We start from the raw sequence: 26,016 nt of genomic DNA on the forward strand, positions 1-26,016 counted from the left end.
CATTAAGCCTCTGAAGTTTGTTGCCTGTTATGACACACCAACCACTTTTGCTCCTTTGCACCAAATGTGAGCAAAAGAAGAACCATAATGACCACCACATTTATGCTCCTGAGCTCTGTCCCCGTTGCCTCTCCACAGATGTGGGCACCTAGTTGTCTACAATTCCTCTCTGCTCTGTTCCTGGCATTCCTTTTGAACACTATAGAATGCAATTTGACAGTTAAACCACATAACGTAAATTTAAACGTAAATTTCTAAGGACGGCAAAAGCTCTACCATCCAAACAAATTAACAGAAATGATCAGCATGCTTGTCAATTGAAAAAAAAACCCCAACAAAACAGAAAACAACTTGAAATAAGACTAGTGTGGATGAGAAAAATCACTAACAGTATTTGTCTAGCAATGAGGCAAAAAACTCAAATGACCAAAACCTGAAAAATCTCACACCCAAGCATACTTTCTCCTCCTGACATATTTTATTCCTTCAGAGTGGACTATTCTCAATACAAAGCAACTGTTCACGTGTGTGCAGAGTCTTCATGAGCTTACCGTCGCCTGCTGCTGTGCTCTCACAGGGTTTGAGCTTTCACAACAGTCTTACATCTTACTAGCTGTAGTATGTGCCTTTACTCACAGGATCCTTCTAAGATGCTGCTCTTCAAAATAAGCACTCTCATTTATGAGCCACACAGTACCTGCATACAGCCTCCTGGATGGATTTAACTGTTCCCTCAGATAAAGACTCAAGTAACCTGTGCTGAATAACTGGATTCTGCCTCTTCTGGAATTTGTACTAGCTCGAGCTGGAATTGAGACTGGAAGCACTCTTACAGCTGCTATATTTCATTTGGCAAAATGGTAACGTTTGTACCAAACCAGAAATTTGCCCTCAGTATTTTGGCAAATACCAGATACACATCAGTGCCTTCAAACTTTGTTTTTTAAGACATAAGTATCAGTGTTTTCAGTATCTAGGACAACAAAAATATTGGAGATAAAAATACTCTTTTTAGCGTGAATGCAAATAGATATGTAAATACAAGTAGATCTTTCTATGAACATTTTTTCAAGGTTGGCTTCCAGCATATTGGGGGCATTTTGGCTGGGCCTCAGAAGGCCTCGTTCCAAAATTTGCTTGAAATGTAGCCTACATTCAGCATTGCTAAACAGTTTAATGTTCATAATTAGAAAATTATGTAAAATGTTATAATGACATTAAAACGTAACATAAAGCAGCTGTTTCACAAAAATCTAATGCAGCCTCCCCTGCAGCCTGCTAGGATCCAAGTATTAGAAAGCTGAAACAGAAGACTATATAAAACAGCAATTCTGCACAAGGTCTTATGACAGACAGTTTTAGTCCAGAAGCTGCTGCTTCTGCAAAAGTTTGTGATTAGCTCTAAGTACTTATCTAAAGACAAATACCCATGTGTATATGTAGGTGCAGATAGACTATGGAACTTCCCCTATGGTTTTATGTTTTTACATTTTTGAAGAGGAAAATGGGAATGGACACACTACATTATCTGAAGCGGGAATATGCTTTTGAAATCAAACTTGACAATCTCCATATACTGCATGCAGCTGCATCACAAAAAGCTCTCAAGTTCAAGAGCTGCTTCCTTCTTACAGGGAGCTAGAAATGGCAGATGCACTACAAAGTGCTTTCAGGCATTCAGTACATGGACTGGGTCAGTCCGCTACACACTCATGTATGTTCATATGTAACCTATGAGAATGCTGCATCCTCACTACCAGACACTTTGCTTTCCAGAGCTCCAAACTGCACTGTTTGCCATTATGGACATCATCCATGAAACCTCCCTACAATCATATCACCTTCTGGAGTCCTATTTAGCCTTTATGGAATAAATATCTGACAAACTGATGGCAGTTCTCTTAATTCTCCCAACCACCTATCACTGAAAACTAAAAACATAACAGCTCAGAAACACACTAGTGTATTTCAGTGGGACACCAAAACCTCTCACCACTTCAGAGTCTCCACTTTGAAAGTCCAAACATATCCTAACATCCACTCTGAACTAATTAAGAACTTTACACTCATTACCACCTAACAGAGTGAAGCCTTTGTCTTTGGTGAGCACAATCTTACAGATGTTGTAGTGTTTATACGCCTTCCATGATTCCTTTTCTTAACTTTATCTCTAATAAGCAACATGATGCCATTTCTGTACAAGTGTTGGTAGGAAAAAATGAAAAATTGTTTAGAAATAAACATATTAACGCTAAATAATCATATAACTCTGAGATGCAATTGAAATTGCTAAAGCAAAAATCATAATTAGAAATCCTATTTCAAGAAGTGTTCATAAGAAGGCAGTAACTGACATAATTTCAAATATCTAATGCATGAAATTCAATTCATTATTTTAAGCACTACACAACTGGAAAGACGGATAAATAAGTCCAACTCAACTCTAGTCTCATCCAAAAATGAATGTAATGTGTAGACACAGGTGCCTTATATTAATTTGCTGACCACCTGACATTAAGGATTTTCTACAACTGCAAGTCTGGGCATGAAGAATTCCATTCCCAAACAATATCACGGGGACTATTTACCCATCTCTCCCTCTCCTCTCCTCCTCCCTTTCTCTCTGCCTCACTTTTCACAATACACTAGGACAACTTCCTTTTCCCTTCCTCAACCCTGAGCCACAAGCCCAAATGATGGAGGTGAGAGGGACAGATGCCGACCCAAAGGCAAAGGAGTAGCACCAAAAAGCATTTTTCCTTTTCAGAGACTCAAGTGGTTAGATATTCACACCTGCTTTCATCCAAACATGCTGCCGTTTTCGCAGGAAGAATGACAAGCTAGCACTGCACAGCAAACATCACTGCCATAAGGTAACAGAAGTGTTCAAGACACAGGCACCCAGCACAGGCAGGGAACCACAGAGAAGCACTCCCTTCCCACACTACGAAAACATGACCTTTACAGTTGATTAAACCTTGTCCTGTAGTTTACACAGGGAATCATCCCATTAAAACAGAATTGTATTACCTTTGTTTTTTGCTAGTGGAGATGGGGGCTGTTCTGTAAACACATCAGGGGAAGGGGATTCTGGGTGGTCAAAGTCTTTTTCCATAGTTTCTATGAGCCCAGTGAGATCTGAATCCTCTGAGCTGTGCCTTCTGCTGCTGGCACACTCTCCGTGAGGCGGGCTGAGAAGCGGGAGCTGTGGCAAAGCACTTTCAGTCTGTTGCTCTTGCTGCTGGGGCCCAGATGCAGGGGGTTGCTGGAGGGGCTGCTCTGCCAAAGCTGGTGCCTGCTGCTGCATCAGCTGCTGGTTCTGCCTCGTCCCCTTGGCTCTTTTGCCTGCGGCATGAGTCTGAGCTGTGGCACCTGAATCCAAGGTAAAGGGGCCCGTTCTGTTTACTGACTGCATGGAAGCTGCTTGTGCTGAAGTCCTGTTAGTTATACTTGAATTAGTTTTGGATTTGATGTTTTCAACATCAGGTGTATTTCTATTGCTGTGAAGGTGTGCTGTTGCATTGCATTGCTTATGATTCCCTGCACCGGATCGTGAAGACGAACTGCCTGCTCCATAAATTCCTCTGGACGAACTGTGATTAGAATCCGATCCAAGTGTATTCAAGCTGGAAGAGTAACACACGTTTCAACATACTTTGCAGTGTTTCCATTCTTGACTATGAAAAGAGAATCACTATATCCAAAAGAAGACTTGAACTATACTATCCTTGGCATACAACCAGCAAAAATGCCTAAAACTGGTTTGGCAAGGCAGTAGCCTTTACGATTTTCTGTTCACTCACCTGCTGCACATAGGAAAATGACTGTTGATAGATATGATGGAGGGAACACTGAAAGGAGATGATCTTTACTTAACATAAGACACCTAAGGTAGGAACTTCTGGCCTGCAATTTTTTTTCTGCAGTCTATACATTTCATTTTTGAGAATGTTAACAGAAAACTTGGCAGGGTTTGATTTTTGGTGGATGTATTTTTTCCCTTCCTTTTTTTTCCCCAAAAGAAGAATATTCCTTACAATCATAAAGTTCATCTTTTCATACAAGCCATCTTTTCACAAGCAACTGTGGGGGATCTCTTTATTCATTCACCTGTTCTACAGAGCAGTATTACTTTCTAACTGACCTGATAACTAAAGAAGCAAATAAATAAATGGCAAAAGTACCACAAGAAGCCCAAACATTTACTTACTTTCCATCAGATGAAATTCCAACTATTCTCCTGAGATCAAGTGGCCTTCCCATATCAAAAGGAGGATTTGAGGCCTCAAAGGACAAGCGTCTTCTAAATGGCTCCCAAATTCCTTGAGCTTCTAGATAGGCTGTTCCAATTACCAAGAGAAAGAGTACACTGCAAAGAAGAAAGGTAGTCATCTAAGGATTTATTTCTTAGTTTTGAGCATTTAAAAACTAACGACTCTAATCACACAGGACAAAAAGTTTGTATCCTGTACTGAAAATACTAAAAATTGCATCCAAACCACAATTTTGTCTGACAGAAACATAACATACACAAGACTGGCATGATAAGCAAATCACCAGCACTGAGAATGGGAGCTAGATGCAAGCCTGACATGCAGTTGCCAAGTGTATTAATCCAAAAGAAAAAAAAGTAGGACTTCAACACCTGCAGCCACAAGCATGTCACTATTCAAAGCAGTAGTGATTTAGGGAAGGCAAAAATAAACATCACATTATCAAACTAAAAAACATGGACTACACAAACTCCTAGTGTTCATTCCTAGAAATTAAGGACAACTTTGCAGTCACACAGAAGAGTTATTTTAGTGGCAACTAGCAAACACATACATGATGGCATCCTAAAAGTTAAAGGCAGTTTATGCACAGGAATCTTGGAATATTATAAAATATAATAGGACTCTTCTCTAGTTTGCTGCTAAGAAGGACTTCTGTATTTTCAGGAAAAAGACATAGAAAGGGAAGGGATTAGTATTCTCTATTCTTTGTAAAGTCTAATTAATAAATACAGCACATATAAAATTATCCAAGCAAACTGCACTTATGAGCTAACAAACATTACTTTGTCAAAAAATTAAAAGCAAACAGCCCATACATTTCTAGCCCATATATAGAAGAAAACCGCATAAGTACTCACTCAGCACTTTTAAGTAATGCAGTGTTAGTGACGACAAAAAATTTCCTAAGTAACAGAAATTTTCCTCTTACTTTGGAAAATGCAGTTTCCTCACTAAACACTGCATTACTTAGGAAAGTGCTGAAGAGTCAAAAAAGAAAATCAAGTGGGCTGTAACTTTATCTTCTCTATTTCTTTTGTTAATCCCTACAATGAAAGACAGCCTAAGTGAACAATTGCAAAATGGAAGAGCCAGTAATTTACTGTAGTGGAAGAAAAGGAATATGACGTGTGTGATAATGCTTTGGATTTGCAGCAAACAGAAAGACCAGTTTTACTTCAGAGGCATCTACAGCACCAATACATTTCACACTGAGATATAAGCTTAACACTAAGAAAAACAGCATTTGTTGCTACTGATAAGTAAAAACTCATACTGATAAGTTTCCATGCTAGGGTTTTCTCTGCACAAGAGAAGCAGTGGGGTAAAGTCTCTCACATTCAAGAGGTGAGCAGGGACACGGGGTTTATAACTCTTGATTTCATATAAAGATAGGTACAGGTTAGACTGTGAAAATGGTGGCATTTTCAACTCATAATTCAACAAGGTATAATTAGCACGTCTGCTTGCTGAGGAAAAACGTGCATTAATATCCTGCTATGTAACCTGTAAGTGTGCAGTGTTGCAAACAATGTCCTTCAGGTTCTCAGAAATCCCATTATTAGTATCACCAGTTGTCTGTCACATTACAAGTGGCAGCAAAGTTAAATTCATCCAAAGCATCTGCTAAGCTCATTACAGTGACTGCCTTATATCTCTCTAAAGCACAATACTCCAGAAGGATGCTTACATTTCTACAGGAATTCACTGCTATCAATGCTTTAATACCTAATATGTCTCAAGTTTGGCTTATTTATCAAAACCCCTACAGATTATCAGGGCTAACAGGAGTATGTATCTCACTTAAGGAAATAGGTTCAAGCAAGAAGTGTATTATTTTGTCCTTGGTTTGAGCAGAAAGTCAGTACTCCTTTGCCTTAAACAGTTCTCACTCAATCTATAGGAGTGTTTATCAATTTGATCTGCTTTTAGCCTATTCTACTGTACAACAATTAGAGCATGTGCTGAATACCCATGTGCTTCTGTGTAACCCACATTCGAGCAGTGGCAGCTCGTGCCCATACAGCAGTAAGAACAAACACACACACAACCTCATTATTCCTGAGATGATTATGTACAGTGCCAGTTCCCAGTTGGGCCTGGGCAGTGCTTCAGCACATGTTGCCAACATGTGATATGGAAGCGATGCATTCAAGATAAATACAAATTCAGAGCCTCCTGCAGTGATGAATTTTAATTCACGTATAACTCTGGAAGCAGTGAAATCTGGTGTAAACCTGGAAACAACATAAAGCACATCAGAACTTTTCATATGAACAGCACAAAAATTTGAGGCAATTTTTATAACTCATAAATTATAAATTAAAAAACCTGTAATTCACCTCCACTGATTACCACACAGCCTAAAAATACTTGTGTATCTTTCAAATACCTCAAGATGTGTTTGACTATGTTCATTAACACCTATGCTTAACACATCTTATTCTAGATTACTCCTGAGGTACCATATGATGTTATAATACCTGAAAATATTTTACCACACCTGTTAATAAAAGCTATGAATGCAGTAAAAATGTAACAGCAGGACTAAGTAATGGAACCAAGTACTGTGAGAGCTATACATTTTCAAACACTTCACCTTTGAGTCACAAACCTGACTTTTCAAAAACATCACCACTGTATCACAGTCTCATCACAAACTAAGATTGTGCAGAAATACTAGTGAAATACTATTTCACTGCAGCAATATTTCATACATCCACCTGCAGACCATAAGAAATTTCTGAACTTTAGATACCATTTTCTGCATAGTTAACTTTACAACAAAGCACTGTTAAAAGATCAATGTTTGGTGCAGAGTTTTTTTACAATAAAAAATGATAGAACTACACAATCATTGTCATTAAGGCAACAGAAGAAATATTCAAGACTAAAATACAGTGCATTACAATAAAAACCCTTGGACTGAAGGCTCTCTCCTACATACTGCAATGCACCAAAACCATATGTAGGTCTAGGTCCCATGTGCATTCACAATTTAAATGAGGGAAATTTATATAACCTCATATAGTAACATTATTCCAACACAGCAAGTTATACTTACTGGACAGTAATAGAAGTAATACAATAGTCAGTCACAAAAACATGGTATAATAAAAAAATCAAATAGTGTTTGCAAGAAGAGAGAAAAATGTCATAGTCGTATAACACTGTACAAAACCCCTACACACTCAAAACTTCAGAAAAAAACCCTCAGAATTTAACCAAGAGAGTTTTTCCTCCGAAACAAAATTAAAATTCTAAATGCTCCATTTAGATATAAGAAAAACCACTTACAATATGACAATGTCTTTAGAGGCATTGGCACTTAGTGCAAATTCCTGACAGTTAACTACTTTAAATCCATATCCTTCACATGTGTAGCCACTGATTTCCATCGTTTTCACATTAATCTGCAGCTGCCCTGTATTTTCCACTTTAAACGTTCTTCTGAGTGTGAAATTTGGTTCTTTATATTTCATTTCTAGAAACAAACAGCAGTGGTTAGTGTTATGCTAAACAGATGTCCTTCAGTATATCTATATTTTACAGCAGAAGAGAGTTCTGTCAGTATTACAGCAGAAGGGGGACTAGCAAGGTCCACAGAAATTAACTTGTAGGAACATATCTCTGCAGCCAGATTCCCATCACTGTCAAGGCAGGGCACTTGTACAATTCCAGAGCCCTCTAAACTCATCACAGAACAAACACAAACCCAACTTCTGACAGCACTGTTGCCCCACAAAGAAATCACCTAAGCTGCAAAGCTCTTTCATGTACTTCCTAATGTTATGGTATTCTGTGAACAGTCCCAGCAAGGGAAGAATTAAAACTTTTTTTTTGTTTCTTTTTTTGCTGTGTCTTAAAAAAAAAATACATGGCTTAACTACATACATCTTATTAGGAAAAAAAATCCCCAATCACAACAGGTAAAAGGCAATGACTAAGCATTACTTCAAGTTTTCTTAGTCACCCCTCAAAAAAAGCAGAATAATCACAGATAATAATTAACATGGGACTTAGAAGTGTCTGGAAAACTGCAAAGGAACAAAACAGATTTTAATACCCGATATAACTAAAACTCTTTTACCAGTTTCTTAGGTAATAAAGGTACTCTTAGCTCTCCTCTCAGAAACAAGCCTGAGGCTACAGAGCAGAAAATCTCTCTCTGATCTCAGACTAGAATCTGGCTGGGATTTAATTTTCATCAAGGAACATGCCCAACCTTTTTTCCCCAATGGTTATGTGCCTAAAGATTATGAAGGCGTGAAGAAAAGAAGTACACTGGAAGTTACACCCACAATCCAATCTGTATTAAATTTAGGAACTAGAGATGTTATTAGTAAATATGCCAAGATCTTTATCTCCTCTGTCTTGAATTTAAGTGGACAAAGAGCTTCTGTTTTATTTCCTAATTCTCATGTTAAAACAAAAACCATCACATATTTTGTATTCTGCCTAAATAAAGTAGCAATTTTAATGTATTTAAAGGAGTTGAATTTCTGGGTCACTAGAAGAGGGGAAAAATATTTCCATACATTAATTTTTACACATAAAATACACTTCTTTTCTGTTCAGCATATTAGCTCAAGAAGTACTCACTTTCTGAACAGTCTTTTAATAATGCTTCTGTGATTTTAAAGCGTAAAGAACTTCCTGGACCAGGAGGTTTGCCTGCAACCTTCAAGCTCTCAGTTGTTCCTTGTCCTTGTACCATTATGGCATCTACTACAGTCAAATTATTTCTGTGGGGAAAAAAATGGGTGAGGGGCAACATTCATAAAAGCTTCTCCATAGACTATGAGTCCATATGCCAAATCTGGAGAACAAACATCCCGTTCAAACAGCTGCTCCACAGTTAATTCTCCACATTATGGAAGTAAACAGCAGGGGTCTCAAATGTAGTGTTTGCAAGACAAAACCCGAAGAAATCACAAACTAACATACAAATACAAACCCCAGTGAAATACTAGTAAAATCTGTATCTCTTACTAAGGCATCACACCTGACACAAAAGTGAACTCAATGCTCTTTACTAGAAAGACTGAACTTGCATTGTAGCTTCATCTTGCAAAGGGCATCTCTAATCAGAGACCTTTCTTTCAAGACAGAGTAGAATGTATTTCAGAAATCCAATCTCCATGTATTGGTGGGTGAGAGGCTGGACATGACCCAGCAATGCACACTCACAGCACAGAAAGCCCTGGGCTGCATCCAAAGAGCGTGGGAGCAGGGTGAGGGAGGGGATTCTGCCCCTTTGCTCTGCTCTGCTGAGACCCCACCAGGAGTGCTATGTCCAGCTCTGGGGTTCCCAGCACAGGACGGACAGGGACCTGTTGGAACAAGTCCAGACAAGAGGCACCAAAATGATCAGAGGGATAGAGCACCTCTGCTGTGAGGAGAGGCTGAGAGAACTGGGATTATTCAGCCTGGAGAAGAGAAGGCTTCAGGGTGACCAGGAGCTCCAGTAAAGGGAGCCTGCGATACAGATGGGGACAAACTTTTTAATAGGTTCAGTAGTGACAGGAAAAGGAGTGATAGTTTTAAAACTAAAACAGGGTAGATTCAGATTAGATTTAGGGAAAAAAAAATTACAATGAGGGTACTGAAACACTGGAACAGATTGCCCCGAGAGGTTATACATGCCCCATCCTTGGAAACATTCAAGATCAGACAGACCTTTGAGAGACCTTTGAGAAACCTGAATATGTCCCTGGTATTGCAGGGGGGTTGGATTAATGACTTTCAAAGTTCCCTTCCAAACCAAGCCCTTCTGTGATTCTGTGGCAAGTAGAACAGTGGCTTATATATTTATATCACTGAATATATATGAATACAGTTTAAATACTCTAAGACATGTCACAATGACATCAAATTGCTCTGCAGACACACAGGATTCTACAATTATTCTTGTAAAAGCAATAGCTTCTGGACAGCTGATCACAAGTATGATATTATACATAAACAGAAAAACAGAAAAACTCACAGTTATTTCCGAAATATCTCTTACCTGATAACAATCAATGATGAAACAGTTTTGTTAAGAGCTGGAGTGAACTTTACTTTGACAGACTTTCTCTCACCAGGTTTTAATATTAAACTTAAAATGGAATGACGAGCCAGGCTCTTTGTAAGTCCCACAGTGGTCTGTAGTGGTTGGACCTTAAGAGGGTGGGGCAAACAAAGCAAGGCTTTAAAAAATAGGGCATTTTTACATGTATTTGATAGAAATGGCATTATTTTAGCCAGAAAATTGGTCTTGTCCTAAAAAAGGATACTACTCAATGACATATTCTGGTTTTTTAAACCAGAAACTCTGATAGCACAAGAATTTCCCTACTTATTAGTAAACTGCTTGCGTTAATGGAGAAGCAGAACAACACAACAAAACAGAACTTAGCTAAACTTCACCCATGTAGATTCATAAAGTTCTAGTGGAAGAAAAAGATCAGAAGTTCTTACATATATATTTTGAACACTAAACTAGTATCAAACCATTATGGACTATTTTTTCTCCTTGGAATTTTCCATTGTAAAGCAAACCAAACAGAAGACCTACTCAAAGAAGTGTATTTTGCTAAGTTTGCCATTTGTCTTGAGACACTGAATAAGCATGGAATGGTAATCTAAAACAAACTGCAAATGGAGGGGAAAAATCAGATAAAAAAGGTAGTGCTTAGGATGTGGGTGGCATGCTCTATATGAAAATGCACACACATAAAAGTAGTCCACAATACTCAAATCACTTAAAAGAATCAACAAAGCAATGGAATAATCAATTCTTTGCTAATTTTAGAACTAGTAACCACTACGCTGAAGAAAATATTTCTGCCAATAAGTGAATGAGAAAATGTAGTTTTCCTGTAACTTCCACAGTTGTATTATAATGTAAGCATATAGAAAAAGTGACACTTTATTAGTCACATTTGAAGAAATATTTCTTTTCCCAATTTCCTGGTCTCCAACAGATATTACATTTATATTGCATTTTCCACACTAATACCTAAACTCGAAGACATCTATGACTGAACTCTTATTAAAACATTAAAATACCTGAATTTAAAATTACCAAGAAAGTATTGAAATACGTACACAATTTCTGAAGACCTGGAACTCTAGAGTCCTCTGATTGAAATTAGCTGGTTTACTCAAATTAAACCTGAAATGAAATTGCAATTTTTTCTTTCTCACAGATCAGGGAAGGTAATGGCATACTTGCATTTATGAATTTTAGCACAAATCAAGTGTCTATGGTAGCCCCATATGCATCTGAAAGCATCACTTAATTTTATTTTTTTTTATTTCCCCCCATTGTACATCAAGTTAAGGAAAAAATGTAAACACATTTTAGCACAGTAAAAAATTCAGATGTGTGTTCAGTGGCAAGAGATTCAGTTCTCAACTGGCCTAACGATTCAAATGTTAGAGGTGGCCAATATGAACTACCAACACAACTGCCATATCATGCACTCATTCCTTGTAAAATAGATTTTCTGTGCCCAGAAAGAACACCCCAAGGATTCCACAACAACACTTACCGTTCTAACAGCTTATCAACAAAAGTGGATGGGCTAGAATACAGAGCTACTGGAAGAAACTGAACATACACAGGAGCATCAGCTGGATTTTCTAGAAAAATTTCTTCTTCCTATTCAGAAAGAATTTTTTTATAAGTTTACATTACCATTAATGCAATTAGAAATATCTGTTTAAATGATACTATCACTAAAATAACTTACTGATGAGCTGTTTGTGTTGGTAAGAGGGAAGTTTAGATGGCGTGGGGAACTAAGGATGGAAGGCCAGGACATTTCTGCTGTAATTTTCAACCGAACATTCTTCTGAAGATCTGTGTCCACTTCAAATACAGCATTCAGTCTGGAGAAACAGTTATAAAACTCACTTTTATGTTTTGCAAAAACAAATTTTGAGACTATCACTGAGATTCAGATCAGTAAGAAAAATGACCCAAAATCTATTTGACGATTTGCAAAGGTACAAACCAGTAGAAAGGAAAAACTCCATATAGCATCCACAATCCAGAAAATGTATTTTGCCTGCATAGGCACAGTAAATCAGTACATCTACTCTAAATGCAATGGATGCACAGACTGTGTGCCTGCACCTCCGTCTAATAAACCTAAAGCAAATTTGAACAAGTCATACTTGGTGCTAGCCCCTACTTCCATCAGTGAATTAAGTTCTTTGTTATTAAACAACCTCCACAACAGACTTGGGTCCCCTTCTCCCACAAGCTCTCCAGCACAAACTGAAACTAAACTAAAAGTACTGAGCACTCCACTCAGCAAAACAGACAAAATATTAGGCTTCAAACCCAGAGAAATATTTTGGAAAAACTCCAAATGTCCAAGTCACAACCTCTCTGTTTTCAGAAGTTCTTTCTCCTTTCCCTGAATGATCCTTTGGACAGCTGAGTAACTTTAACTCTCTTAAAAAGAGTAAGTATTTTAAAATATATTAAATAATATTAAAGCATTGTATATTCAAGTTAGAACTACTTCTTATTCAGAACTAATCTTCAGCAGCATTCTCCTTTACTGTTCTCTTATTGTAGGGGATAGAACATTCTTGAAAGTTACTGGTGTGGCTAAGTAGAGAATTCTGTTTAGATCAGATTTTCTCAGGAGTTAATAATATATCACCATTAAAACACCGAACTGATAAGAAGGGAATGATTTTGTTATTCTATTTAGTTGCACACAGACATTTTGCTTCTTCACATGCTTTTTCTGAAAGGGTAATCTGGATGCTATCAACACAAAAGACACACACGCTGTTTATGTTAACTCGTGTCTCTTGGAGATTCAATCAACTTTATGTATGAGAAGACAGATGTTTAAAAGGTATGTAGCAGTCTACAGAGTTTAATTTTTCTAAATATTAAGTAGCAACCATTAATCTTCTCAAAGTAAAATACAAGAAAATTTGGTAATTCACTGAAATGCAAATATCATGGTATGGTAATAACAGAAAACCTTATGAAATCTTAGAAGGGACATTGAGGATACTATTTTAAAACAGTTTAAACAGGGATACTGAACAACCAGTATAATCTGGTTTTGGAAATTTTTGTGGAGTAGAGACTGCCTTGCTGTTACAATCTTGTAAAGAACTCCATCAACTCAGTGAATATTAACTTTCAGTGTTGCCTTTAATTTGAGGAACATTATTACTGTTTTTAACTTTCAAAAGTTTTGTAGAGAAGGCCAAGCAATTCCTTCTAGGCTCCCTCTCTTAAAGAGCACAGCAATATTAACAAGCTTTGTATTCTATAAGACCACAAATATCACAGGATTATTACTGACTTAAAGCCTGAGCAAACAACAGGAATAAAATACTTACCTATGGCTTGAGTTCTCTTTTATTTCTGTCCATTCTTTGAATAAATTCTCATGCAAATCCCAGTCAGTATCCCATACATCTTCTTGCATTGCTATGCTGTGCTGAACTTTAGAATCTGCTGTAGGAAATAATGGGTTTTTATAAATGTTCAAGTAAAATCATTACTTAAGGAGAAAACTCATTTTAAATTATTTTCATTATAAAGTTGAACTTTACTTACATTTAGATACAAAAGGCAGTCCTACATAACAATGATCTCCGCACTGTAAACCAGGATCAAAATAAATATTTGCAATCTGCAAAACATGTAAGAGCCAATCAATTAAACAACACATTAAATCTAATAACCAAAGAAAAAAAGAGGGAAGATTTCTGTTGAACACAGAAACTTTACATATGCTATATAGAAAAGAGAACTTATAAATGTTTAGAAATAAGACATAAACAAACCTTTGATTTTTTTCCTGGCTCTAAATCTTCTTTATTACTTCTTAGCCTCTTATAATAAAACCTTACATCTTCTGACAGAGACCGTATGTGTTGTATTTTCACTTTCTGAGAAAAGGAGTTCATAATGTTCAGGCTCTGGTGAACTACTTTCCCCTAAGGAAAATAAAAGGAAGAAAGTCTGCAGGATATGCATTTTCCCCCAGCATATGTATCTATTTATGCAGGCTGGCAAAGACCAGAGCACTGCTGAAATGTTAAACTGCGATTTTAACTACGCTATCCTAAAGAAATGCCATTTGCAACACTTCAAGGTGGTAAGTTTATGTGAAGTTGTATTTTTTTCCTCCATTTGCTTCCAAACACAGTTCACCCTTCTCTGAAAATTAAGAACACCTGAAGTATCTTGGAAGGGCTCAAACAACAGCTCTCTTTAATCAAATCATGATAAAAAATATCAGAAGAGGAAAGGCAAGAGAAAACTTCAGTTTGCTGAGATTCCTGTTACTAAAGGGAAACAGTCTTTTTGTAAAAGATCACTGCTGGCAATTAGAAATAGTAATTAGTTGCTAAGAATCAGAAATCATCTGAAGAGAAGAGTAAAGAGAATCTACGATTACAAAAACTACAGGTGACAGAGAGCTTTTAAAACCCTCCTTCCTGCTCCCAAATGTAATTATGACACAACATCAAAACTACATTTAAGAAGAAAACAGGACGTTTTTTCCCCACACCTTTACAGCCTGCCTCCTTTTCTGAGTAAATGTTACTTCACCTTTTAAGCACAGAAAATGTAGTTTAATTGTCATGATCAAAATCCTCACAAGACTCAAGCTCTACCCCTGCCTCAGTTGTAAATCAATGATTCCATGGTCATATTTTACACCTTAGCTCAACACTCAACCCTGATATGCATAGATGAAACAAATAATAGAAACAAAAGCAGAGAAAAGTGCAATTCAGGACTGGTGGGGAGACTTCAGATTTATGTAAAAAAAAAAAAAAAGAAATCAGTACAAGCAAATATAAATATCCAAGGCTATCTGTAAATGAGCATGTTTTTCTTTTTCCCCTTATATCAATACTTTAGACTTCTAAAAAAATTCTCTAAGTTTAAGTGGTCTTAAAGTAGAAGAGGTCTTATGCAGGTTCAAAATTTGCCTGTGGCCTCAGGAAACAGTTACATATTGCAACAGTCACAAGAGTAGTAATTGCAGAAGGAAAGAAAGTACAAGAATAAATCCTCAACAGTACAGTCCTGTTAAACTGAATTAGGAGGTCTATCTGAGCTTCATCTGTGAATTCCTATGAGTAACAAACTGTCATCAATAGCACAAGATACAGGTTTGTTAAAGCCTCTAGAACAAATAAACAGTATTTTACTAAGACCTTTACATAGCATTTAGACATGAAACAACAGACAAGGGGAAAAAAATTGTTCAGCAGTAATAAGAAAAACAGAACAATGTCATTTAGCATAGAGGTCCTCAAAGATGAGCTTTGATCAGGGAAGAGCTGAGAGGTGGCACTGTGAGGCTAAGATGACACTATGAAGCAGAAGTCAACAGAGCTAAGATTTGTTTAAACCAAGATGCTGACCTTTACAAGGCCTGTATACACTGTCAGTGTATTGTGACAACCTTCAACAGAATACCAGAAATCACACTTAGGTACAAATACACTAAAATTATAAACAGACAGACAGCTCTGGGAACCAGGCAGCTGCAGGAGAATTACATCCTAAGTATGAACTGAAAAGCATGTGTTACTAAAATAGTAGCACCTAGTTATTCCTGGATGGTGTAGCTGCCAAGTTTCTCCACCAAACACTGAAACAAAAAGAACTGGTGCTATTTTAGGCTTATTTTCGTAAGTAATAGAGGCATTACAGAAGAACTAAATGTTTGATTAGCATCAATTCAGCGAGCATAAGTTTCGTTTGAAATTATTCCAAGAAAAGTAAAAGTAAGTATTTTACGTTTTCAAATATAAAAAGAGCTAAGTGATCAATTAATGGAAGTAGTAAGTGAAGATGACTGCTCTGAAAAGCTTGGGGCTTGAACACAGTAAATAGTCTATAATCTTGTCAATGGTGATAATTATATCTGAATCTATACTCCCAAACAAAATGCAGGAGGCCAAAGATCCCCTGAAAGAATAATTTGTCTGAAAGCATTCTTAGAAAAAGCATGAAGACAACAAAAATCACAATAATCTAGGGAAGAGAAAGAATGATGATAGCAAGGAATCTATGCCTGAGGAACACAGGTACTATGAGAAATAGTATCTGCCAAAACAAAATAAAGCTAAATTAAATAAACAAAAGAAACACAAACAAACAACCCCCCCACAAAAAAAATAAAAAAAAAAAAATAAAAAAAAAAAAAAAAATTGCAAAACCAAAGCAAAAAAAAATCACAAAACAAACAAACCAACCAAACAGAGGGCCCCCAAAAATCAAGCTGACAAGACTGCTTATTACTATAAAATACTGAGAAGTTCTTTAACCATTTCAGCTGGAACAAACTCAAAGGAGATTAAAAAAATATTAGTTCTTTATGGTCCAACATGGAACAAAATATTTTTATGTGGCACTCAAAAGGGACATTCTTCACATGAATTCTTCTTCATAATCATCATAATGATAATAATTTCTAATAATTCTAGTAGATTCAGATAGAGAATGCAGAAACTGCTTTATCTCCAGTGAATGAAAGGGAAGTGGATCTTTAAGCTATTTTAACTTATCAAAAGCTTATGAAGTAGGTCATAATGAAGTTTTTGATGTGGCACTCAATGTAAAAAGTATCCATATAATGGTGAGGCTATATAGTAAAAAAAAATCTTAAAGATAAAAAGCAACTAGTGGCCTTTGCAACTGTAGGCATGACTATTTGACCTCAAGAGTAGCAAAAGACTTCAGAAGAATTTGTGACACAGGAGATCAGCAGGAAGATGGAATATGTGGCAATTGCAGCAAACACCCACTGAAGTCCTGCTGACTGACCTATCTTCCTCTGATGTGATCTATCTCATTACATGAGTATTCCAAGATCCCATTCAATTGGGCTATTGAGGAGATGTAGGGACAACTCATGCTCGGAACACATAGTGGAAAAATCCCAAACAACCCCCAAAATAATGACAAACTGATCATAACAGTTAAGTAGCACAATCTCTCCGGCAATCTGACATAGAATTCAGGACAGTGGTCTCCCTTGAAAAGGGCATATAAAGAAAAAACACAGCAAGTAAACATTTAATCCTCCCCAACTCTCTTACCGGAAAAGAAGGTGGAAGAAAAACGTGTTTTGGGGAGCAGGTCAATGAGCCTACAGCAATCACAGCCTTCACTGGTATTGTTAAAATCTGGACCAAAAAAAAAAAAAAAAGAAAAATTTGAAAAACCCTTATATTTCCAGCCTTTAAATGCCTCTTCCCCTTTTAAATTGCATAGGCTAACAAAACCCTAAAATTTTACAATTAATATAGCCTAGGATTATATAGACATTTAAAACACAGAGACATGAATTGAGATTTCAACCCATTATCGTGTTTTGAACTGCATACTGTCAGGAAGCACTCCTTTACTCAGCCATCCTCAGTTCTCTTCTACATGGAACAGAAAAGTATACTGAAAACATAAGCTCCCCAATGGGATATTATATAGATTTCATTTGAATGGGGCTTACTTTGCTGGAAAACAGGAGAGTAAAATCTTTAAAGTAACTGAGGGAAGAAGATAGACCCAACTTCTCAAAACATTGAGAGGTATTATTTTAATACCTTGAGACACACTTTGAAAAAGTAGCTGGAAGGGATGGCAATGAGATTCAAGTACCAATACAAGTAGAATAACTTGTAACAAGCAAGAAAATAAAAGGCTTCAGAATCTGGGGCTGAAGGGTCACCTACATGTGAGGATATACTAAAGGAAAGCTTAAAATCTCAACTGGCAGAATTTGGGAATTTCTCATTTTCTGTAGCACCATCAGAACCACACAATCAGTGATAAAATTTCCTGACCTCATAAGCACAGAGTCACATTTGGGGATTTTTTCCATATATCACACAAAGATATTAAATACAGATTGCCTTATTCATTGGACCCTGTCTCCTGCAACAACAAGGCACATGAAGTTGAGGCAACCAGTTGTTCTCTCCCATAATAATCAGTACAAGGATTCTGTTTCATCAACTGCCAGCAAACTGTGGCAAGCTGCAGAATGGTTTAGTGGGCATGGTGATATTTAGTCTTTTTTAACCTTAATGATTCTATGACTCTCCAAAACACCTTTTACATTGCATTTTGACAAAAATGTCTGATATTACAGCTTAGTTTCAGTAACTGATAACATACGGAGAAGCCCATTATCAGAGCTTGATACGCCCCAAGATTCATGCATTGATGCTTTAAGGAGGTGTCATGCCACTGAAAAACCCAAACTGCAAAGCATTAGGTCAGATTTAAATGGATATTTCTGAAAGCTGGACAAAAATCATAATAAAAGCATAAGTAGCATTCCTGTTGTATTATGCAGGGTTAACTTGCAAAGATAACCTTCCCTTCCAACCTCAACTTATGCTACAGTCTGTCCACTAATACACACTTAAAGACTAAACAGATCTTTTGGGCAACACTCATTTATTATACAATAAATATACCTCATAATCTGTTGTGATCTGTACAGCTCCGTCGTGAATTCCTTCAAGTTCTTTCGCTATTAGATTTACTCTGAACACTGCATAATAGCCTGATGCAAGGATCACCTGTAAATGGTAGAAAAAGTTACCAATGTATTCCACTAAACAAAAAGAAATTTCATGAAAACCAGACTCAAAATCCATTTAAAACTACTGTCAGTGACAAACAATGTGTTCATATACATAAGTGACTAACACAAGAATTATCTATTCCCTTCTGGTAATAAATTTCCACTCATCCCAGATTAACAACAAGCATCATCTGAGGGTTTCGAGATTGGTTTAGGTTTGGAAAGGGTAAATATAATGCTGCTCCTTAAAATAAATTTAGGAAGCTTACATGCTTTATCATACTCAAGTTCAGACAAAAATTAAGAATTCTTATCTCTCCTCTGCCAAAATGAAACTAAAAGAACTTGCACAGGTTTGTCTCTTTTCTACCCTCCTACATCTAGCTTTAAAGCAATGGATTGAAAGGTTTACTTACTGAAGACTGATCAGATGCAGTAGCATTTTGTAGTTCATGGTGGTTTGCAATTATTGTTGTTCTGTTTCCCTTTTCAGTTGTTAGAAGTTCTACAGCCAAACCATCCCCTATAATATGCCAACTTTTTATAGCCAGCTTAAAAAGAACAAAAGGTATTGTTTTCAGCAACAACACTGATGTAAATTTTTTAAAAGATAAACTAAAAATAAATACATCCTCACCTCTATTGGATTGCTGTTTATGACTGCAAATAAAATGCTGGTAGCTTCTGTTGCACTCAATATGCCAAAATCTATAAATCGCTCCTCAGTTTTTGGAGACAGTACAAAGTACTAGAAAGATTGATAAAAGTATTTTAACATAAGTGAAATATAAAGTGAGCTCAAACTCTAAGCTCGTTAAAAAACACATTAATAATTTTAATACAACACTACCATGACAATCTCAAAATTCTACATTAATAAACTTCCTATGCAAAACTAAAGACTTAAAGGGAACAAAAAAGAATTTTCAGCAGATACCACAGTAGAATAAAGAATTAAAGAGTCCTATGAAGTCTACCTCTAATTAGACAGAAGCTGCCAAAAAAAAAAGCAAAGTACTTACATCTAGAAATCCTGTGTATGCTCGGACAGGTAAGTGAAATTTGGAAGCATTGGTGATAAGGAGGATATTGTTATCTACATGAACAGATGATGTGGAAGGCATAAAATGAAGCGTAAAAATATATCTTGATTCATTGGGTGGAATTAAGACTGGTTTACTGAAGTTCTGGACCTAGATCAGTGAACAATGAAGACCAAGGTTACTTACAGCTGAAAAAAGTGCATCACATTTAAGCACTTACTAACAGGCAAAAGCATTCACTGAAATGGGACTTACTTTAAACATTGGTTTTGCTTCTTCTGGTAACACAACATCATGTATAAGGACTGCAAAACTGAATGTGTTTGTTAGATAGATCAGTCTTTCCACAGAATCAGCAGCACTGTCACGGATGTGAAAGAGTGTGGCAGCATGATCAAATCCTAAATAACTATTAGAAGAAAACAGAGTAAAGAAAATAAAGATTTTCCTCAAAGTGTTTTCCTTACACAAAGAAAATAATTCATTATTTCAAACAGCTAAAAAGGTACATACCCCAGTGCATGCTGAAACTGTATTATCAGCACTACAGGGATGTCAATAACTAAGTAATTCAAATAAGAAGAAAACATGTAACTGAGAATAATAGGGGAACTAAAAGAAAGTGTTGAAGTATTAAGAAAATTTGCAAATCATATGTATTTTTATTAGCCAAATCACATGTGTGCAGCACAAAAATTCCGATAAGGTAAGGTTTAGTTTTTCAGCTGTTAAAATAGTCTGCCAGTTCTGTTGATAAAACAGCACCTCATTCAAAATGTTTTTAAAGTCAACTTAGCCATACTTTGTAAATAAAGGAAACACACTGTTGTTCCAAAATTTTTCTTAAAACCAAAAGTTCTTTCTCTACCCTTACTTCATATACCAAAAGAACAGCAAAAGCAGAAATATTTCCAATACTGCATTTTTAAAATGTCTCATCTGCAGTGTCCAGCTGCTCTGAAAAACAACTCACTAAGGTCAATTTTAACTCAAGCCTTGAAACCAACTTATTAATGGCTAAGACTACCTCATCCATTTGTTTACAAACAGGAATATTCCCCTCTAATTTAGAGCATTTAGTTTTTGAACTATGTTCAGTTCCTGGAAGCTTACCCATCCAACACTTCTGCTTGATATGGTATTTCAAGTTTGGAGTAGCTCTTCTCTTTTGCTTTAACAGTTATTTTCCCAGAAGACTGTGATGCTCTTTTTGCTTTTGATGCTGCGCACATAAGAATATAAGAAGTTTGTTAAAGCTGACAAAAATTCATCCATTAAGTTATTCTAGTATAAATGGAAGAATGAAACCACAGACCTAGCCCAAAATTAATTATTGTGGAAGGAAAAAAGTGGAGCTTAAGGGAATTCCAATAACCAAATTCACACGGTTTCAAGTCTACGAAACAAGAGATCCCAATTTTGAAATCTTCCCATTTAACACCAGTTAGATGACCTCCCTGATTTACTAAGCTTTTCTACAATAGGGAAGCCTGATTGTTGCTGTCATATAAATAACTTGAACATGTCCAGAGGATAATTTGGATCCAGATGAAGTCTCCACTAAGAATATGGAATAAAACTATCCCTCTCCAAACAGAACAGAAGCCTGAGATTGCTGGGCCCCTCACTCAGAACTAGCAGTTGAGAGGATCTTTGGGCCAGAAATGTAACAACTTCTTAACAATGAAGAAATTAAACACAAGCTAAATGTTGCAACAAGATAAACAGAATCCATGTAAAAACTCAAACTATACAAGCACCAAGAGTGATGCTCACAGATCTGCTCCAAGATCACAGAACAAGCAATGTTAGCCTGATAGCAATTGTGCCCCCCAAAAAATCAAGGTATTCAATTACTAATTAAGAGAAGCCACCAAGCCCCTAAAGCCCCTGCATGTAATTAGGACAGCTGAAACTGCATATATTAAGGGCTGGCTGCTTCACAGATAAGAATTCATCAAGTCAATTCCTTAAACACATTAAGCAGCTTAACTGGGTATTTTTCCCAGGAACTACCATTCCTTCTAAGATGTACCATATGTTAGCCTCATATAACAATTCCCACCAGCTTCAAAATCTGAATGTATTATCACCTCAGGTTGACAGAATTCATCTCTTTCAGAATGTATAAGCTAAAATATACTTCACTTGTTTTAGAAACCATGAGCTATTAAATTTCTAAAGTGCTAATCTATAAATGATAATAAAAATCAATTTTTTCCTCTTTTTCCATGCAACTTCTAAAATTATGTCTACCACAACTATTGCGTGCATAAGATGCCATTTTTAAGCAATCCAGGCAGACTTACATCACCAACTAGTATCTTAAAGCAGTAACATCTGAGTAGTCACTGCCATTCTAATAGTTGATTAAAATCTTTATAAAAACAGAGGTGCCTTTCTACAAAATGTCAGCACAGTATTTAAAGTCACTATGTAGGAGAAAAATCATAGAATACCAGATTGAAGGAGACCTCAAGGACCACTCAGTCCAACTTTTCCTGGCAGAAGTACAGTTTAAACAAGATGTCTCAGCACCCTGGCCAGACTGATCTTAAGTGCCCAACACTGCAGAATCCACCCCTTCTTGGGGAGATTATTTAAATGGCTGATTGTTTTCGTTGTGAAAAAATTTCTTCTTGTTGAAATTGAAATTTCCCCAGGAGTTAACTTGTACTTGTTACCTTGTTTATTAGGATTTCTCAAAAACAAATGTGTGCTTAAAATAAAAATACATTTAAATAATCAGTGCCTTAACATAAGAATACAGTTATGCTTATTAGAAAAATTAACAATACCTTCTTTCCTCATCTGAATTTACCAGTCTAAGATTCTTGTTGATCATAAACAAAGACAATCCTTCCAGAAATAACTGAAGTTCAGAAGAACTGTAAACCTTTTCCAGATAGGAAAATCCTATTTTCATTTCAAAATTATAAACAGTGTTTTGTTAAGAGAGTGAAAATAATCAATGAAACTTCAGTAAGCTTTCAGAAGCACTTGACAAGTTCTAAGAAGAGAGGAGCAGTACTTACCATCAAAGCTAATGCTTGCAACTTTGGTATATTTACTTTCAGAGGCTTTTAACGTAACGGGCTTGAAATATACTGTTATCGCTTCGTTCTGTGGTGTAGGTCTAACACTCTGCAAACAAAATATGAAGCATCTGTAAATTTATCACTATGCTAACATGCTGTGAAACTTTTCACAGTGATAGAACTGCAACTACTTTTGGTCAAGCTCTTACAGGTCTGTCTGTCTTTCCTATAAGAAAGAAGCATTACAAGTGGTTTTAGAATTTTTTTCAGGTCCTACAAATTACTCAGTCAATATACAGAAAAGTAGGTAACAATGAGTTCTCCCTGGGGATGTTGAATTAAGTGGCAGTATGGCCAGAAATGTATTAATAAAATAGAAAACAAACCTGATTCAAATTAAGATTTAATTTTTATTCTTAAGGCAGCAGGGCTACAATAGCTAGGCTATTTGTTTCTGGTGCACTCACTAACAAAGCTGTTAACTGACTGGTGCAACTGCCAGAGAGAATAGACATCTCCCTTGTCTCTAATCCCATTTTCTGCAGAGAAAAAAATAACTAACTGTATAGAGAAACATTTTGTAGATCTGTTCTAGACTAACACTTTACAAGGTCACCCTTTACATCTTAGGATTTTCTGTTTTAAACTGAAGGGAAAAGGTAAATGGGCATCAGTGGAAGAGCTACAGTGTCAGTTAATAGCCAGAGCTGATTTGTAGAGGTACTCATTGCTATGCAGCAGGATAAGGGATTCCATGTCATCTGAAGACTCTATAAAGATTGCTAGCAAACTCTCTATCTAGATTCCATGGAGAAACTGGGCATGAAGCATTTATATGCTCTTATTCTTGTTTTGCTTAAAATTAGGATGGCTGCCATGATTCTTCCTCCCCAGCTGTCTTCTGCTTTAAGAACAGCTCAGCTGCTCAGCAGCTGCTAAGCCATAGCAAATCACAGGATGCTGAATTAAGAAAACTGAAATGAGTGCTGCCTTACCTTCTGCTGGGCTGCAGAGGTTTAGCACCTGTTTAAAAAGCAGCTGAGCCTTTCTTAGGATGAGCAAGGCAGACAGCTAGTGGTACAAAACAAATACAGTTCTTCCAGGCCAAGCTGTCCTTGATTGTAAATTAAAGCCATAGAAGTGTGCATAAATAACTTAGTTTTGCAGACCACATGATCCTTTAGTGGGAACAAGCAGCACTACTTCTGCAGCTAATGAATAATCTCCGTTAACTCAACCAGAAGTTTTGGATTTTGGATTTATAGCAATGACCTTTGTCCACCACCATATCTGTACACATGGGGTGCAGATATTCAGTATTTCTCTTCATAAATCAACTAATAAACATCTCCATTTTCTTCTAATGAGATCCACAGTACAAAACTAAAATCCTGACACATCTTAAAAAAAAACAAACTCCTAAAGCAGATGAAATCAAAGCTGTGATAAAGTTCACAACTTCTGGATGACAGAGACAATAAATCTTTTTAGAAGCTCTTTTCACGCAAAATGCTTTCTTTAATTACTGGTTTGAAATAATGCTGATTTCATTCAGTAAATCAAACTGGAAATATTCAAAAGGATAGCCTGTTACCAGAAAAATGGCAGGTTTCAGAGGTGCATCTCTTCAACCACAAGTGTAACAAACCTACATGTATTTACTCAAAATGTCTACAGCTGGAAAATTTAGTTAAGGAAGCAATTTACACTGTTTTGTTGAAAATTTCTCAATTACATAATGCACATTTCCCATTTGTTCCTTGATTACATTCTATAAAGGGAAATACAAAATGAAGACAACTAGGGAAAAAAACAAACATCCTTAAAAATCCTTTCAATGTCACTTTCCTCAAATTTCAACCTATTTCAAATAAAGCTCAAGTAAAACCTGTCCTGAAATATGCATGAAAAATCATCAACAAAACAAGTTTCATCAAGAACATAATACCACCAATTTTCTCAGAAAATTTCCCAACAGCAACTTTTGTAGGGAAGAATAATTTTAACTAGACATGCTTCAGCAACACATGGCTCTCCCACAGAATGACCCACTCAAGACTCCTGACCCTGCTCTGTGGAGACACACTGAATATTTAGCATAACTGCAGAAAATTAAGAACCTAAATGTTCTAGAGGACACAAAGAGGGGCTAAAACTCTGTGCTTTTGCAGGAGTTCTTGAGAAAGACTTTGAAGGTTTAAGGACTCTTGGGCTACATGTATTCTAATAAACTAAAGAGTATGGGTTGGAAGACTGGCACATGTTTATCTAAACTGCTTACCAGTCACAAGGCTCCTGAACCTAGTTTTGTCTTGCCCACCTAGCACAGATGAAAAAACCCTGTGGCTACAGGTAGCAGACTAAGGCTGGTTCCATCAGTGTCAGAACCACTTCTGAACTGTTTTATTCTCTTTTACAGACACAACTGTCAAAAATTTCTTGGTTTTGTGTTTAAACAGAGAAACACCTAACTAAGTAAATTTCACTCTCTCCATGAAGAATCATCCAGAACATGGAACAAACTACTAATAAACTGTAATCCTTGATAACTTTGAGATGCACGCACCCAAACATGAAGATGAAAACACAATACAGAAACAAACTACTTCTTGCAGATTGCTAAGAGAAATTAATCCTTATTCTAAAACTGGGACAGAACTTAATACTTTCTTACACAAACACTTTTGTTTTCAAACTGGCACAATTCAGCTTCACTAAGGCTGTCCTGAAGTTTCTGGCTCTTCATGCATCAAATATGATCAGGACCTCAAGTTTTGAAGTATCCCTTTGCTTTTAGCAGTCAAACAGGCTTAAAGTGCCTTAAGGAAACATGAAATTTTAATTATGGAGAAGGGATAAAACAGCATTCAACAATCAAGTTTTAAAATTTGAAAAAGAAAATTATTTGCCCCTATTTTCCTTAACCAGTTTGTTGGACCATAGCATGACTAAGAACGTAAAGGCAGAACAACTACAAGTCTGGCAACAGTATTAGCAGTCTCACACACACTGATGACCTGAAGATATTTAGCTCCTCCGGCACCCAGCTTAAACATATGCTAAATATAGCCTTGGC

General features: G+C 36.5%; 1 protein-coding gene across 2 annotated transcripts in view; it reads right to left on the reverse strand.

The window, feature by feature from the left end:
• The window catches only part of TMEM131 (transmembrane protein 131), a 92,300-nt gene that overhangs the window by 11,784 nt on the left and 54,500 nt on the right, over positions 1-26,016 (reverse strand). The window contains exons 12-31 of one of the 2 annotated variants that reach the window (XM_041418091.1): positions 22,938-23,046; positions 21,016-21,124; positions 20,158-20,311; positions 19,882-20,052; positions 19,497-19,607; positions 19,276-19,410; positions 18,750-18,854; positions 17,367-17,453; positions 14,088-14,240; positions 13,858-13,933; positions 13,638-13,752; positions 12,014-12,152; positions 11,813-11,922; positions 11,367-11,433; positions 10,285-10,436; positions 8,877-9,019; positions 7,572-7,758; positions 6,326-6,511; positions 4,211-4,369; positions 3,031-3,626 (exon numbers count right to left, since the gene is read on the reverse strand). In XM_041418091.1, coding sequence (XP_041274025.1) covers positions 3,031-3,626; positions 4,211-4,369; positions 6,326-6,511; positions 7,572-7,758; positions 8,877-9,019; positions 10,285-10,436; positions 11,367-11,433; positions 11,813-11,922; positions 12,014-12,152; positions 13,638-13,752; positions 13,858-13,933; positions 14,088-14,240; positions 17,367-17,453; positions 18,750-18,854; positions 19,276-19,410; positions 19,497-19,607; positions 19,882-20,052; positions 20,158-20,311; positions 21,016-21,124; positions 22,938-23,046 — 3,064 coding nt within the window. Of the gene's footprint in view, positions 1-3,030; positions 3,627-4,210; positions 4,370-6,325; positions 6,512-7,571; positions 7,759-8,876; positions 9,020-10,284; positions 10,437-11,366; positions 11,434-11,812; positions 11,923-12,013; positions 12,153-13,637; positions 13,756-13,857; positions 13,934-14,087; positions 14,241-17,366; positions 17,454-18,749; positions 18,855-19,275; positions 19,411-19,496; positions 19,608-19,881; positions 20,053-20,157; positions 20,312-21,015; positions 21,125-22,937; positions 23,047-26,016 lie in introns of both variants that reach the window. The other variant, XM_041418090.1, reaches the window with a different exon arrangement.

Source organism: Onychostruthus taczanowskii, unplaced genomic scaffold (genome assembly GCF_017590055.1).
Source record: "Onychostruthus taczanowskii isolate IOZ18803 unplaced genomic scaffold, ASM1759005v1 scaffold58, whole genome shotgun sequence".
Taxonomy (NCBI): Eukaryota; Metazoa; Chordata; class Aves; order Passeriformes; family Passeridae; genus Onychostruthus; species Onychostruthus taczanowskii.